Raw genomic sequence first — 18464 nt, forward strand, 5'->3', positions numbered from 1 at the left:
TGTTCGTTTTCTCATTAATGAATTTTAAGTTACAGCCATTCCACTCCTAGGTAGTCACCCAAGAGAAATGAAAACATATGTCCACACAAAGACATGTACACAAATGTTCACATCCATACAATATAAAAGAACAAGATAGTGGTGCACATAAACCCATGGATGAATTTCATGACTGAAAGAAGCCAGACAAAAGAGAGTACATACACGTATAGTGGGATTCGAACTATAGAAAATTCTAGAAAATACAAGCTAGCAATGGTATCATGGGTATATTCTTTGTCAAAATCTATCAAAGTGCACATTTTAAATATGTGCAGTCAATGCACATATGCACGTTACGTATTTGCANTGGTGATAGGAACTTACAAATTTTCAGACCTAATATCTGACTCCAAATGTGAATCTATTAACGGAGGGCAAAAACTTTCTGAAATAACACTATTAATTTTTCCCAAATTATACAAGGAAGAGGAAACATGATTCAATGGAGTTGGAGAATGGCACCAGAGTAAAAGAATTTATATTTCTGGGACTTACTCAGTCCCAAGACCTGAGCTCAGTCTTATTTCTTTTCTTATTTTTGGTGTACATGACAACTCTGCTGGGAAACCTCCTCATCATGGTCACTGTGACCTGTGATTCCCGCCTTCACACTCCCATGTACTTCCTCCTCCGCAATCTAGCCATCCTTGACATCTGCTTTTCCTCCATCACTGCTCCAAAGGTCTTGGTGGACCTTCTGTCAAAGAAAAAGACAATATCCTACACGAGCTGCATGACACAGATGTTCTTCTTCCACCTCCTTGGTGGCGCAGACATTTTTTCTCTCTCTGTGATGGCGTTTGATCGCTACGTGGCCATCGCCAAACCCCTGCGCTATGTGACCATCATGAGCAGGGGTCGATGTGCTGCCCTTATCATGGCCTCGTGGGTGGGGGGCTTTGTGCACTCTGTCGTGCAGATTTCCCTGTTGCTTCCTCTCCCCTTCTGTGGACCTAATGTTCTTGACACTTTCTACTGTGATGTCCCCCAGGTCCTCAAAATCGCCTGCACTGACACTTTCACTCTTGAGCTTCTAATGATTTCCAACAATGGCCTGGTTACTACCCTGTGGTTTATCTTCCTCCTTGTGTCCTACACGGTCATCCTAATGATGCTGAGGTCTCAGGCAGGGGAGGGAAGGAAGAAAGCCATCTCAACCTGCACCTCCCACATCACTGTGGTGACCCTGCATTTTGTGCCTTGTATCTATGTCTATGCCCGGCCCTTCACTGCCCTCCCCACAGATAAGGCCATCTCTGTCACCTTCACTGTCATCTCCCCTCTGCTGAACCCCTTGATATACACTCTGAGGAACCACGAGATGAAGGCAGCCATGAGAAGACTCAGGAGAAGACTCCTGCTGTTGGAAAGGAAATAGAAAAAAGTTCCACAAGTCTTCATCACCAAGGACTTCTTTATTATTTTTCCATAGATTCATATTTTTACACCCAAATACGTTGTCAATAAACAAATGACACTTACTAGGTAACATTTCATTTTCCTATTTAAGTTAGTAGGTAACTGATAACCGAAGCTTGTGCTCAGCATGAAGTAACTAGTGTTATAGAATTGAGCTGATTGATGTATTTCCACTCAAAGACCAAGGTAACAATATGTCAATTAAGACAACTATGTAGAAGGCAAATAGGGTTCAAGTCCAAAAATAGGGTTGGACTCGATCACCCTCTTTGCCTTTTAAATAGTTGATAAGAAGATAATAGAAAATAGAAGGTAAGAAAATAAAAACACAGAGAGATAAAGTGATTTGTTCAAAGTCTTATGTCAAGTTAATTACAGAGACATCTTCAAATACCCAAGCCATTGATGCTTTGCCACATGAATGTGATTTATGATAGTGCTCTAGAAAACTCTCATGGTCAGTGCCTCTGAGATGCACAAAAATTGGTATATATGGCCTATTGCAGATTGAGAAATTGACCTTTGCTTGGTTAAATTACATGTGGGCCCATGAGCTACTGAAAATTTCATAGACACATATTGATTATCTTCCTAGATTCCTATCAGGAATGAAGAAGCTTAGAAAGATTTCTCATAACAGCCTAAAGGTATTTATCTTAATGTAGAACTAGACCAAAAAAAATAAAAATAAAAATAAAAAACAGAACAAAACTAAAGATGCCGGATTCACATTCTTGTGATGAGTTTAGGCAAAGGCAGAACCTCACGGTTGCCATTGGGCAATCCATTTTTATTCTGCAAGTACTGATTTTTCTGGTTGCAGCCTTAAGAAGATCCATCTTGGCTTGGCTTTACCATTGAGAATTCACATTTCTTCCCACTGAGGGGAGAGAGAGAGAGAGTTAAAGAAGATGAAATTCTAACTGGTCTGTTTCTCAAACTGTTGGCATTGGTGAAGAGGCAGTAAAGGCTAGTGTTATTGTCGGGGAAAGCAGTGAGGCGTGGTGATTGAAAACTCTAACTTCAGAGTCACACAGACTTGGGTCCAGATCCCATCTCTGCCACACACCACCTGTGTGATTTGGGCAGTTTATTTCATGTCTCTAAAGGTCACACAAGTACTTATCATAATATCCATCTCATGGAGTTGCTGTGAAGGTTAAAATGAGATGGTGTATGTGAAGCATATGAGGCCCGGCAGACAACAGATGCTCAATGAGAGCCAAATGTCACTATTAATATCATCTTTATTGCTGTGCCTAACACACCCTCTGTTCCCCATCGGCCTGTCTTTTCGTGTATGGCCCATACTCCTCAATGTTAGATCACTATTAATATCATCTTTATTGCTGTGCCTAACACACCCTCTGTTCCCCATCGGCCTGTCACACTCTTTTCGTGTATGGCCCATACTCCTCAATGTTAGAAAAAAAAACTGATGGAGTTGAAAATATGGGAATATACATTAAATTCAAATCATCTCTTATCCTAAAATTTCTAGCTTACTATCATTAACACATGACAATAGGTTTGCTTGTTTTTTGTCGAGTCATCTTGAAGCTGGTGTTTCATATCAAAAGGAGATCATGGGTCAAAGATAAACCCTGGCTTTGAGACTAGCTATAAGGATCAGACCAAGAAGACAAGTCCCGTGGAGTAGAACAGAGATCCCAGGGAGAGTTAACCAAAGCACAGTGAGTGCCAAAGGCAAACTTCACTCATGCCCCAACTGGATCTGGCCTGGCTCCATCAGCATTCATTAACTGACTGGCTCAAAGGTTTGCCATCTCCTGTCACCTGATCAACCAATTCTAACATTTTTACTATACTGACTTACTTCTCCAAGCATAAAAATTCTAAGAACAATTCACACTTAGCAAGTCACTATTTGTATGGTCCAGCTACCTTTGCCCAAGTAGAATTGTTCTCAAGAGTTACAGGTTTACTTTATGTAACTGCCTGTGAAAAATGCACACCACAAACCACTTAGTAGACCATTTGCGCAAATACATCCTTTCCTTTCCTTCCTGTCTCTTGTAACTGACTAAAATCAGGTTTTTATCTCTGTCAGAATCAGATGGCAGTAAAGAATTATGAGGTCTGGATCACTGAATCTAAAAAGCATCATCCTAGGGGGGCAAGAACTCAGGAATCCCTATCACATCACTGCCCCGATGACTTCCTCAAATAATGTCTAAGCACGCAATAAAACCTGATTCAGCAACTCAGGACAGGTTCAACAATTGCACCTGATCACACAAACATTTATCCAGATGACATAAAATCATAAGTTGGGCCGCATTTTTCCCATTTCAATCAATTTTTTACCAGCTTTATTGAAGCATAATTGACAAATAAAAACTGTGTAAACAGTGTACACACGATGTTTTGATATGTGTATACATTGTGAAATGATGTATTTTTTTTTTTTTCTTAAGCTCTGCTGCTAAGAACCAATAGAAGAATCAAGTGACTCTGGACACGTGGCTTTCAAGCTACCATTTGTACAAATGCTCTCTGAATCAAATGTTTAAATGATAAACATTTCTGGGTACCCATGAAAAAATAACATAAAATAATTTTGAAGTAATTAAGTTGATAAATATCAAGAGCTGTAACCATGTTACCTCCCTAAATTCTGAGTGAGCTATAGATCTCAGAGATGTAGATTAAAATAATTGTATGGGGGGGATGCGCATGCTGCTTTAAACAGAAATCGTAGAAATAAATCTGCATAGTCCAGTCTCCAAGAGATGTTCTGACAGTAGGCACAGAGCTTTGAGCTTTTTCACTGTTATCTTTTCATCTAAGTTTCATTTCTTAGCTGATTGCGAACAAAATGACTTTGGCCAAGAGGAAGACTGCACACTCCTTGATGTTAATATAACACAACACTTTCTTCTTGAGTCAAAGGATGAAAAGTACTGTCTCATGTGCTTCCTGTAGAGGAAAGGATATGTCCTGAATGAGCACTGTTGCCATTGCATATAAGTGTGAGATGGGACAGAGAGGAGATGAAGGAGAGAGAGAGAGAGAGAGAGAGAGAGAGTGCATGCACATGCCTGGTGACATATTAATGACTTCCTGTATTGGGCTTACGACTGATGGACTAATACAGGTGGCTGAGGTACAGCAAGGCAAAATAGAAGAGTCAGAACAATGTGATTCCCTGAAGTTGCCTTTTCCCAACTGTGAAAGAAGGAGATAACAAAACCACTAGCCTTGAGGTAGGCTTTTCTTTAAACATAGAATTTTCCAGGATCAACTTCTTCTAAGATGCAGTTTGGGCATCATAAGAGGATCAATTTCCTACATGGAGATTAAGCCAACCGTTAGTTTTAGTGTGTGTGAATTTCTGAAACTGAAAAACTGTTAGGGTTGAATTTCCAGAAATGTTATAAGTGTATAGAATGTTTCTATCAAAGTCAAATCTTTTAATGAAGCAAGCAAAAGTGGTAGCTTATCATTACTAGGAAGCGAAAAAGTATGGCTTGCAAAATATAGAAAGGTGCACTGGCTCCAAGAAATGTAGCTGCATTTTACTTGGCAACATATTGAGGTTCAAAGTATTTTGAAGGTAGTTGAGAAGGTGCTGATATTCCCAGCTCTCAGGAGGGTGACTACTTTGGAAAAACAACATTTGAGGAAACAATTCCTGAGTTCAACACATACGGTCTGACCAGCTTTGCTTCTTGACTGGGAATGGAAGTTTGGGGGCTTTGAGTAATGTGTCTTAATGACTCATTTATCTGTGCTCTCCTGTGCCACTGAACATAAATATTGTTTCTGAGACTTTTAGGGATTCAATCAAGAGTAGAGGATTTTCAAAATTGGGGAAGAGAAAACTGTGACATGAAAGGCATACCTGAAAGTCAACTCAATGTAGAGGATGAGGCAGCATTTGCTTAGTGAGATGCTGGGATATGGGGGCATCCCTCAGTTGGCAGGCTCTGTCCAAGATGTGTGATAAGTGTAATTCCAATGGGTGGTCCCCTTTGGGGTGATTTCTAAGAAATCCTCATGATTCTTATTTTGACCTTGCAAAGACACATGAAATTGTATTTCGTTATCCATTTCTCCACCCTCCTTTTCATTGGGCATTTTTTCCCTGAAATATGCATAATTGTATATTTTCAAAGTATCTTTCCCACTCTGTATAATGTTGAATATACTAATTATCCTGATTTGAGCACTACATATTTTTGCACACAGGCATTGATATTCAATGCTGTACCCCACAGATGTGTACAATCAATTATGTCTTAATAAATAAAAAAAAGAAATAGGGTTTTTGTGAGGAAAATAGAGTAGTTTAATCAGGCTCCGTTGCCTCCAGTCCAGTTGGGGTGGTGCAGCACATTCTCTGTAAACAAGTTGTGTGGGGGGTGGAGTTAGTGTGCATGAGTGCCCATGTATTTTTAGCTTGTTGTTATTCCTATGTGTTTCTTCAGAGTGTGTAAAGCAGCAGGTCTGAACTGCTGGTCTGCAGAGCTTGCATCTAGAAAAAACGCCTATTATTTCTTCACCTACAACTCCGAGGACCTTTTTCCTGTTACCTAGCTCATAGACCTGTGTGTGAAGGGTTTGTAAAAGGGCTTGAGGGGTCTGTGAGACCTAGCCCTAGCTCTACAGTGTTTTAAGGTCCAGAAATCCCCAAAATGCCTCTTCCTGATCATAAACCCTCTCTTTTCCCTAAATGTAACCTCTATATTCACCTTTGTAATAGTTCATTTCCTTGTTTTTCTTTATTGTTTTCCTTTTATCCCTGAAAATATTGGTTGAATTTGCCTATTTTTATCTTTAGAATCATGCTACATGTATTGTTCCTTCTGTTGCTCAAAATGATGTGTTTTTTGAGATGTATCATGTTGTTTTCACTCTCTGATAGTGTTCCATTGTATGAATATACTAAATTTATTGGTCTTTTTTATTGATGTGCATTTGGGTTTGTTCCCACTCTAGGGCTCTTACACAGCTAATTACTATATGACATTCCTGTAAATATATCCTGGAACACATGTACTCAGTTTGAAAAATAAAATAAAATGGGATGAAGGACACCTTTCAGCTGGTAACATAAAAATACAAATAACCATAAGAGACTATTATTGACAAAAATATGCAAACGAATTGGAAAATCTGAAGGAAACTGATAAATTTCTGGACACATACAACCTACCAAAACTGAAACAAAAAGAAAAAGAAAACCAGAACAGACCAGTAATGAGTATGAGATTGAAGCAGTAATTACTAGTGTTTCACCGAAAATAAGCCCAGAATCAAATGGCTTCATTGCTAAATTCTACTTAAGTTTTCAAGAAAAATTAATAGCAATTCTTCTCAAACTATTCCAAAATATCAAAGCAGAAGGTATGCTTCAAAACTCATTCTTTGAGGCCAGAATTACCCCAATACCAAAATCAGACAAAGATAAGATAAAAGAAAACTACAGGCCAATATCCTTGATGAACATATATGCAAAAATTCTCAACAAAGTACTAGCAAACAGAATTCAACAACATACCAACAAAATTGTCCACCATGACCAAGTAGGATTCATCCAGGGATGCAGGATGGTTCCATATATACAGATCAATATATGTGATACACTATATCAACAAAATGAAGTACAAAAACAATATGGCCAACTCAATAAATACAAAAAAAAAGCATTTGATAAAATTCAACATCCCTTCATAATGAAAACTCTTAACAAATTAGATGTACAAGGAAAGTATCTCAACACAATAAAGGACATATATAACAAACACACAGCTAACATAATCTTGAACAGAGAAAAGTTAAAAGCTTTTCCTCTAAGAACAGGAATAAGACAAGGATGCCCAATCTCACCGCTATTATTCAACATAGTACTGGAGGTTCTAGCCAGAGCAATCAGGCAAGAGAAAGAAATGGAGTGCATCCAAATTAGAAAAGAGGAAGTTGAATTGTCCCTGTTTGCAGACAACATGATTTTATATAAAGAAAAACTAAAGAATTTACACACACACACAACAACAACAAAAAAAACCTCTTAGAACTGATTGACAACTTCAGCAAAGTTGCAAGATACAAAATCAACATTTGAAACTTAGTAGCATTTCTATATACCAATAAGAAGCAAGCTGAAAAAGAAATCAAGAAAGCAATCCCATTTACAATAGCTATGCCCCCAAGAAGAATACATTGGGGAAAGCACAGCTTCTTCAATAAATGGTGCTAAGAAAACTGGATATCCATGTGCAGAAGGATGAAACTAGACCTGTATCTCTCACCATTTAGAAGAATCAATTCAATATGATTTAAAGTCTTAAATGTAAGACCTGAAACTATAAAACTACTGGAATAAAACATAGGGGAAACACTATAAGACAATGATCTGGGCAAAAATTTTATGGAGAAGACTTCTAAATCACTGGCAACAAAAGCAAAAATAGACAAATGGGATTATATCAAACTGAAATCCTTCCTGCACAGCAAAAGAAACAGTCAACAGATCAAACAGGCAACTAGTGAAATGGGATAAAATATTTGCAAACTATTCATCCAACAGGGGAGTAATACCCAAAATATACAAGTAACCTAAACAACTTAACAGCAAAAAAACCCAACAATCCAATTTTTAAAAATGCAGAAATAACCTGAATAAACATTTCTCAAAATAAGACACACAAATGGCCAACAGCTATATGAAAAAATTCTCAGCATCACTAATCATCAAGGAAATGCAAATCAAAACCCCAATAAGATACCATATAACCCCAGTTAAAATGCAAATTAACACCATAATGAAATATCACCAGAATAACAAAAATGCAAGACACTGATAATAGCAAACTCAATCGCAAGAAAACAATCTCATCAAAATATGGGCAAATGAGCTGAATATGCATTTCTCAAGATGTACAAATGGCCAACAAGTATATGAGAAATGCTCAACATCACTAATTATTAAGGAAATGCAAATCAAAACCACAGTGAGATATCATCTCACTCCAGTTAGAATGGCTATTATCAAAGTAAGAAAATAGCAAATGCTGGCAAGAATGCTAAGAAAGGGGAACTCTTATACATTGTTGGTGGGAATGTAAACTAGTAAAGATTTACAGAAAACAGTCTCAAAAAACTATAAAATATATTTGTAAACTAGTAAAGATTTACAGAAAACAGTCTCAAAAAACTATAAAATATATTAAACTATAAATAGAGTCACTATATGATCCATCAATCCCACTACTAGGTATATATCTAAAGGAGTGGAAATCAGTATATTGAAAAGATATTTGCTCTCCGATTTTTATTGCAGCACTATTCACAGTAGCCAAGATATGGAATCAGGAGGCAGAGCAAGATGGCAGACTAGGAGACATTACTCCTCTCTCCCACAAAGATGGAGAATGCAGCAAATGAGCAACTACACTTGGACTAGAAAAACTAAAGAAGGGAGCTTGAGCACAGGAAGGCAGTAGCAGAGACTTTGGTGAGTGCAGAAACTCAGGAAAGCCACAAAGAAATTCAAAAGTTTCTCCATCATCACCACCCCATTCCTCAACCCAGAGTAGTGGGGTGTGGGGAAAATAGAATAATTTGGTCAGGCTCCCTTGGCTCAGGTCTGTCTGGGGGATGGAGTGGCACATTTCTTGTAAACAAGTTGTGTGGGGGGAGAGTTAGTGTGCATGTGCACCCATGTATCTTTCTAGTTAATTGCTTTTGTGTGTTCTTTGTGTGGGGAGAGTTAGTGTGCATGTGCACCCATGTATCTTTCTAGTTAATTGCTTTTGTGTGTTCTTCAGTTTGCAAAGCAGTGCTGACCTCAGAGCTCATGGCTAAGTATCTAAAAATAGAACAGGTTTACTCTGCTGGCAGCTGCTCAGTTTCAGTTTTCCTTTGGACTTTGCCTGTTACCTAGCTCATAGACCTGTGTGTGAAGGGTTTGTGAATGGGCTCAATGGGTCTGTGAGCACCAGACCCTAGCTCTAGCTCTACATGGGGATTCTGGAATTTTGTGACCGAAAGGTGAAAGAATCAGTGACCCAACCCGTGGGGGAGTCTGTGCCACTCATGCAGCCATGCACTTGGTGTCAGGAACTGCTGCAGGCATGTGTTTGGCTGCATTGGCCTGGGGAAGGACTCATGCAGAGCTTCCCCCACCCCCCAGGTCCCAGACTGCTACAGTGAACTAGGAATTGGCATTAAACCTTGGCTTCAGCCCTGCGTCCTGGGAATGGCTGGTGCAGTGCAGCAAGGATGGCACCCTCAGGACAGAGGGGGTCAGTGTGCACAAGCTCCAGATCTAGAAAACAGCTAATTCAGGTCTGTTGCCTGTGGTTGGTGACCCTGCCTACTTTAGTGGGACGTTCCTACAATACTTAGAACCATGAGGAGGAAAGGAGAACAAATATACCTCTCTGAGCAGCAGACTCTGTGGCCATGCACCTGGTACTGGGAACTCCTGGCAAGCCCTCCTTCTTTGGTGAGGCACACTTGTAATTCATGCAGGCATGAGGAGGTAGTGAAGGATTCATATGCCTCTTTCAGGCACAGACACATAACTACAGCTCCAATGAACCTGCCCACATCGACCCGCCCCATCAAGGAGGATGCAGAAGAATCCATGACCTTGAAAACATGTTTTTTGAAGTAACCANTTTTTATTGCAGCACTATTCACAGTAGCCAAGATATGGAATCAGGAGGCAGAGCAAGATGGCAGACTAGGAGACATTACTCCTCTCTCCCACAAAGATGGAGAATGCAGCAAATGAGCAACTACACTTGGACTAGAAAAACTAAAGAAGGGAGCTTGAGCACAGGAAGGCAGTAGCAGAGACTTTGGTGAGTGCAGAAACTCAGGAAAGCCACAAAGAAATTCAAAAGTTTCTCCATCATCACCACCCCATTCCTCAACCCAGAGTAGTGGGGTGTGGGGAAAATAGAATAATTTGGTCAGGCTCCCTTGGCTCAGGTCTGTCTGGGGGATGGAGTGGCACATTTCTTGTAAACAAGTTGTGTGTGGGGAGAGTTAGTGTGCATGTGCACCCATGTATCTTTCTAGTTAATTGCTTTTGTGTGTTCTTCAGTTTGCAAAGCAGTGCTGACCTCAGAGCTCATGGCTAAGTATCTAAAAATAGAACAGGTTTACTCTGCTGGCAGCTGCTCAGTTTCAGTTTTCCTTTGGACTTTGCCTGTTACCTAGCTCATAGACCTGTGTGTGAAGGGTTTGTGAATGGGCTCAATGGGTCTGTGAGCACCAGACCCTAGCTCTAGCTCTACATGGGGATTCTGGAATTTTGTGACCGAAAGGTGAAAGAATCAGTGACCCAACCCGTGGGGGAGTCTGTGCCACTCATGCAGCCATGCACTTGGTGTCAGGAACTGCTGCAGGCATGTGTTTGGCTGCATTGGCCTGGGGAAGGACTCATGCAGAGCTTCCCCCACCCCCCAGGTCCCAGACTGCTACAGTGAACTAGGAATTGGCATTAAACCTTGGCTTCAGCCCTGCGTCCTGGGAATGGCTGGTGCAGTGCAGCAAGGATGGCACCCTCAGGACAGAGGGGGTCAGTGTGCACAAGCTCCAGATCTAGAAAACAGCTAATTCAGGTCTGTTGCCTGTGGTTGGTGACCCTGCCTACTTTAGTGGGACGTTCCTACAATACTTAGAACCATGAGGAGGAAAGGAGAACAAATATACCTCTCTGAGCAGCAGACTCTGTGGCCATGCACCTGGTACTGGGAACTCCTGGCAAGCCCTCCTTCTTTGGTGAGGCACACTTGTAATTCATGCAGGCATGAGGAGGTAGTGAAGGATTCATATGCCTCTTTCAGGCACAGACACATAACTACAGCTCCAATGAACCTGCCCACATCGACCCGCCCCATCAAGGAGGATGCAGAAGAATCCATGACCTTGAAAACATGTTTTTTGAAGTAACCAGGTAACCAAAAGAAAAAGAAAATGAAAAATACCTACAAGAGCTGTCAGACAACCTTAAGCATGCAAACATCCAAATTATGGCTGTTCAGGAAGAAGAGAAAGGGAAAGGCATTCAAAACCTATTCAATGAAATAATAGCAGAAAACTTCCCAGGTATTGGGATAAATATGGACTACCTGATCCAAGAGGCTCAAAGATCCCCAATCAGATTCAATCCAAAAAGGTCCTCTCTAAGACCTTTGATAGTCTAACTTTGTAGTTAAATTGTCAAAGTCAAAGACAAAGAGAATCCTAAAAGCAGCAAGAGAAAAGTTCCAAGTCATCTATGAGGGAGTCACCATCAGACTAGCAGAAGATTTCTTAGCAGAAACCTCATAGGTCAGGAGAGAACAGGATGATATATTCAAAATACTAAAAGAAAACACCACTGGCCAAGAATACCATTTCCAGCAAGGCTATTCTTCACAAATGAAGGAGAAATAGTGTATTTTCCAGACAGATAAAAACTGCAGAAGTTCACCACCATGCAACCAGTGCTACAAAAATACCTCAAGGGGTCTGCATCTGGAATCCAAAAGCTGTTCATCACCACCATGAATGCACAAGAAAGAATAAAACCCACTGGAACAGCAAATAAGCAAATGAGAAACAGCCTAATGCTTCTATGAAAAAACTCTTGGAGTTGGTAAATGATTTCAGCAAAGTTGCAGGATACAAAATGAACACACAAAAATCAGTACCATTTCTATACTCCTACAGTGAACATGCAGAAAAAGAAATCAAGAAAGCTAGCCCATTTACAATAGCCATCAAATGAAATACTTAGGTATAAAGTTAACCAAGGATGTGAAATATCTCTATGAAGAGAACTACAAACCACTGTTGAGAGAAATTAAAGAAGACACAAGAAGATGGAAAGATATCCCATGCTTTTGGATTGGAAGCATTAACATTATGAAAATGTGCATGTTACACAAAGTGATCTACAGATTCAAGACAATCCCCATCAAAATTCCCCAGACATTTTTCTCAGAAATGGAAAAAACTATCCAGACATTTATATGAAATAATAAAAGACAAGGCATAGCCAAAGCAATCCTGAGCAAAACAATAAAGCTGGAAGCATAACACTACCTGATTATAAACTATACTACAAAGCTATAATAACCAAAACAGCATGGTACTGACATTAAAAACAGACACATGGATGAATGGAATAAATAGAGGACCCAGAAATGAACCCATACACCTACAGCCTTCTAATCTTTGACAAAGGCACCAAGTCTACACACTGGGGAAGAGATTGCCTCTTCAGCAAATGGTGCTTGGATAACTGGATATTCATATGTAGGAGAATGAAACTAGACCCATTTTTCTCCCCATATACCAAAATCAACTCAAAATGGATTAAGGAATTAAATAGACATCCTGAAACAATAAAACTCCTTAAAGAAAAATAGGGGAAACACTCCAGGAGGTAGGAGTGGGTAGAGACTTCATGAATATGACCCCAAAAGCAAAGGTAACCAAAGGAAAAATAAACAAATGGGATTATATCAAACTAAAAAGCTTCTGCACAGCAAAAGAAACAATCAACAGAGTGAAAAGACAACCAACAGAGTGGGAGAAAATATTTGCAAAATATACATCTGATAAAGGATTAATATCCAGAATATATCCACTTTGAGAAACCATCTCACTCCAGTTAGGATGGCTAATATCCAAAAGACTGAGAATGATAAAACGCTGGTGAGGTTGCAGAGAAAAAGGAACTCTCATACACTGTTGATGGGACTGCAAAATGGTGCAGACTTCATGGAAAATGGTATGGAGAGTCCTCAAACAATTTTAGATAGATCTACCATATGACCCAGCTTTTCCACTGCTAGAAATATACCCAGAGGAATGGAAATCATCATGCCAAAAGGATACCTGTATGCCCATGTCTATTGAAGCACTATTTACAACAAGAGTAAAAAAAAACCCAAGAGTTGGAACCAGCCCAAATATACATCATCCGTTGAGTGGATAAGGAAAAAGGTGGTATATCTACACAATGGAATAGTACTCTGCTTTAAAAAAGAATGAAATACTACCATTCACAACCACATGGATGGACTTAGAGAAAATTATATTAAGTGAAACAAGTCAGGCACAGAAAGAGAAATACATGTTCTAACTTATTTGTGGGAGCTAAAAATAAATAAGTAAATATTACAAACAAATAAATGGTAGAGGGATGAAGAAGACACAACAATCACAATTCCTTGAACTTGTTAAGACAAGTGAACAGATATGATGTAATGGACAGGAGGGGAGAGAGAGATTGGAGAAAGAGGAATGGGTAAAGGGTCATGACAATCAACTACAATGTATAGTGAGAAGTTAAAATAAAATTTAAAAAATTTAAAAATGTAAAAAAAAAAAAAAGAAATTAGACCAGTACACTTCGCCATATACCAAAATCAACTCAAAATGGATTAAAGACTTAAATATAAGACTTGAAACTATAAAATTCCTAGAAGGAAACACAGGGGAAACACTTCAGGATGTAGGACTGGGAAAAGACTTTATGAATAAGACCTCAAAAGCAAAGGCAAAAAGATAAAAAAAATAAACAACTGGTATTATATCAAACTAAAAAGCTTCTACACAGCAAAGGATTCAAACAACAGAGTGAATAGGCAATCTACAGAATGGGAGAAAATATTTGCAAATTATGTATGTAACAAGTGATTAATATCCAGAATATACAAGGAACTAAGACAACTAAACTGTAAAAAGAAATCTGATTAAAAAATGGGCAAAATGCTGAACAGACATTTCTCAAAAAAGACATAAAATGGGCAAAAAGTACATGAAAAACTGCTCAACTTCACTAAACAGCAGGCAAATGGGAATCAAAACCACATTGAGATATCATATCACTCCAATTAGACTGGCTATTATCAAAAAAGACAGAGAATAACAAATGCTGGCAAGAATGCAAAGGGGAAAGCTTCTACAATATCAGTGGGCTGTATCTTAGTACATCCTTTATGGACAACAGCATAGAGTTTTCTCAAACAACTATAGATAGAACTACCACATGATTCAGCAATCCCACTACTGGATATATGTCTAAAGGAAGAAATGATCGTGCTGAAGGGATACCTGCATTCCCATGTTAATTACAGCTCTATTTTCAATAGCCAAGAGTTGGAACCAACCTAAATGCCCACCAATGGATGACTGCATAAAGAAAATGTGGTATATGTGTACAATGGGATACTACTCAGCCATAAAAAAAATGAAATTCTGCCCTTTGCTGCAGCATGGCTGAGCCTAGATAAAATTATGTTAAGTGAAATAAGCCAGGCACTTAAAGAGAAATACTGTATGCCCACATTCATAAGTGGAAAAAAGAGAGAGAGAGAAATAAATAAATAATACATTTAATACATTGAATTTTCAGAGGGGAGAACAGATCTTTGATTATTAGATGGGGGAAAGGGGAAAGGAGAGAGGGGTAGGGAGAAATTGGTTAATGGACACAATGAATCAATATGTTTTCTAATGACGAACATGCCAACTATCCTGATTTGATCATCACATATTGTAAACAAGTACTGATAGTCAACTCTGTACACCACAAATATATATAACCCATTATGTATCAATAAAAAAAGAAGAGGAAGAAAATGTGGTATACATACACAATGGAATACTATTCAGCCATAAAAAAGAATGAAATCGTGTCATTCGTGGCAACATGGATGAGCATGGAAGACATTACGTTAAGTAAAGAGAGCCAGGAAGAGAAAAAGAAATACCCCGTGTTCTCACTCATATGTGGAAGCTAAGATGTTTGATCATATAGATGTAGAGAGTAAAATGAGAGTTACCAAAGGCTGAAAAAAGTATGGGGAATTGGGAATAGTGGAAGGTTGCTTAATTTGAAAAATTTCAGCTAAATAGGAGGAATGATATCTTATCTTCTACAGCACTATAGGATTACTATAATTAAGAACAATTTATTGTATAGTTTCAATTGGCTAGAAGAGAATATCTTGAATGTTTCCAACACAAAGAAATGATAAGTGTTTGAGGTAATAAAGAATAAAAATGAGTGGTTGGCAGGATTTCAGGGGATAAGGAAGGAGAGAGGGTTGGATGAATAGGTGTGGCACAGGATTCTTAGAGCAGCAAAACTATTCTGTACAATATGTAATGGTTAATACATGACATTATGCATCACACAAAACCATTAGAACTGCACAACACAAAGAAGAAACCACAATATAAAATTAAATTAATAATAATATATCAAAAGGAATATAGTAATCCTCAAGTGCCAGACCTATAGAACAGGAAACCCTTAAAATTACCGAAAAGGAATTCCAAATAACAATCTTAAGGAAACTCAGTGAGATAAGAGAAGACTCAGACAACACAATGAAATGAAAACAAATATCCAGGATATGAAAGATGAAATTCACAAAGAGATTAATACCTTTAAAAGGAATGTAGCAGAACTCCTGGAACTGAAGCATTCATTCAGTGAAATAAAAAAACACAACTGAGAGTGTAGGCAGCAGATTAGACCAAGCAAAAGAAAGAATCTCTCATCTCAAAGAGGGTCTTTATGAAATAACCCAGGTGAACCAAAAAAAGAAAAAAAAAAAAGGAAAAAAGAATTTTAAAAACTGAAGAAAGTCTAAGAGAGCTAGCAGACAACCTTGAGCACACATTCAAATCATGGGTGTTCCAGAAGAGGAGAAAGGTAAAGGCATTGGTATTCTGTTCAAACAATCCAGCAACCCCCTTCTGGGTATATACCCAAAAGAATGGAAATCATCTTTTTGAAGGGAATACCTGCACTCCCATGTTCATCACAGCTCTATTTACAATAGCCAATACATGGAAGCAACCTAAATGTTCATCAACAGATGTCTGGATAAGGAAAATGTGGTTATATACACAATCAAATACTACTCTGCCATAAAAAATAATGAAATTCTGCCATATCCAGCAATATAGATGAGCTTGGAGAAAATTATGTAAAGTGAAATAAACCAGGCACATAGGGAAAAATACCACATGACCTCATTCATATGTGAGAACTAAGAGAGAAAGAAGGAAGGTAAGAAATGCCACAGTGATGCATTAGGCTTGCAGATGGGAGAAAGCATACAGAGCATTACATGGGGTGCAGTGGTGAGGAGTTCGGATTAATTGGGTGGAGAACATGGAGAATAATCACAATTTCTGGTAATGGTTATCCTGATACTATTGATCTGACCATCACATCCTTGGTGCAGGTGGTGAAGGTCAGCTTTGTACCTCATGAATATGCATAAACAATAAAATAAAACTTATAAAAAGAAAGAAAAGAATCTATTCAATGAAATAATAACAGAAAACTTCCCAGGTACAGGGAGAGACACAGACTTTCAGATCCAGGAAACTCGAAGATCCCCTAACAGATCTGATCCAAAAACATCCTCTCCAAGGCACATTATAGTCAAACTGGCAAAACTGAAAGACGAAGAGAGAATCCTAAAAGCAGCAAGAGAAAAGCATCAAGTGACTTATAAGGGAGCCCCCATAAGACTAACAGCCGACTTCTCAACTGAAACTCTATAGGCAAGAAGAAAATGGGATGACATATTCAAAATACAAAAAGAAACAAACAGCCAGCCATGAATACTACACCCAGCAAGGCAATTCTTCAGAAATGAGGGAGAAATTTTGTATTTCCAGACAAACAAAAACTGCAAGTTTTCATGACCACATTACCAGCCCTGCAAGAAATTCTCAAGGGAGTCCTACATCTGGAATCCAAAAAAAATAATCACTATCACAAATACACAAGAAAGAACAAAACTCACTGCTAAAGTAAAAATGCTAATGAGAAAGAAAAAAGAAACTCTATCTTACCACCTCAAAAAACCAATAAATGCCTTTTTTGTCTGTGGATGCTGCCGAGGAAGCATGATTAAAGTCTCTTTCCACTGCTGTCATGTGTAAGTCAGAGTCTCCTAAAGAGCCCAAAACACTGTGGAAGCTCTTCACTGGAGGGTTGAGCTTTGAAACAACTGATGAGAGTCGCAGCAGCCATTCTGAGCAATGGGGAATGCTCATGGATTGTGTGGTCATGAGGGATCAAAACACTAAGCACTCCAGGGGCATTGCATTTGTCACATATGCCACTGTGGAGGAGGTGGATGCAGCCATAAATGCAAGGCCATACAAAGTGAATGGAAGAGTGTGGAACCAAAGAGGGCTGTCTCAAGAGAGGATTCTCAAAGCCAGATGCCTACTTAATTGTAAAAAAGATCTTTGTTGTCAGCATTAAAGAGGACACTGAAGAACATCATCTGACAGATTACTTTGAACAGTATGGGAAAATTGAAGTGATTGGAATCATGACTGACAGAGGCAGTGGCAATAAGAGGGGCTTTGCTTTTGTAACCTTTGATGACCATGACCCCATGGATAAGATTGTCATTCAGAAATACCGTCCTGTGAATGGCCAAAACTGTGAAGTAAGGAAAGCTCTGTCAAAGCGAGAGATGGCTGGTGCTTCATCCAGCCAAAGAGGTCAAAGTGGTTCTGGAAACTTTCGTGGTGGTCATGGAGGTGGTTTTGGTGGGAATGACAACTTTGGTTATGGAGAAAACTTTGAAGGTTGTGGAAGCTACAGTGATTTTGGCAATAACAACAGTGTTCAAATTGTGGACCCATGAAGGGAGGAAATTTTGTAGGCAGAAGTTCTGGTCCCTATGGTGGTGAAGGACAATATTTTGCCAAACTATGAAACCAAGGTGGCTATGGTGACTCCAGCAGCAGCAGTGGCTATGGCAGTGGCAGGAAGTTCTAATTAACTTCCAGGAAACAAAGCTTAGCAGGAGAGAAGAGCCAGAGAAGTGACAGGGAAGCTACAGTTTCCAACAGATTTGTGAACTCAGCCAAGTACAGTGGTGGCAGGGCCTCCTGCTACAAAGAAATCATGTTTTAGACAATACTCATGTGTATGGGCAAAAAAACTCAAGGACTGTATTTGTGACTGATTGTATAGCAGGTTATTT

General features: G+C 39.0%; 1 protein-coding gene and 1 pseudogene across 1 annotated transcript; both read left to right on the forward strand.

The window, feature by feature from the left end:
- The first annotated feature begins 484 nt into the window (after nucleotides 1-484).
- On the forward strand, nucleotides 485-1420 carry LOC103608871 (olfactory receptor 4D11). Its single transcript, XM_008593269.1, has one exon. It carries the CDS (start codon nucleotides 485-487, stop codon nucleotides 1418-1420), a length of 936 nt encoding a protein of 311 aa, XP_008591491.1.
- A 15975-nt stretch (nucleotides 1421-17395) lies between these two features.
- LOC103608872 lies at nucleotides 17396-18256 on the forward strand (annotated as a pseudogene).
- Nucleotides 18257-18464: the final 208 nt, after the last annotated feature.

The sequence above is a fragment of the Galeopterus variegatus genome, unplaced genomic scaffold (genome assembly GCF_000696425.1).
Source record: "Galeopterus variegatus unplaced genomic scaffold, G_variegatus-3.0.2 Scaffold8934, whole genome shotgun sequence".
In the NCBI taxonomy this organism is placed as follows: domain Eukaryota; kingdom Metazoa; phylum Chordata; class Mammalia; order Dermoptera; family Cynocephalidae; genus Galeopterus; species Galeopterus variegatus.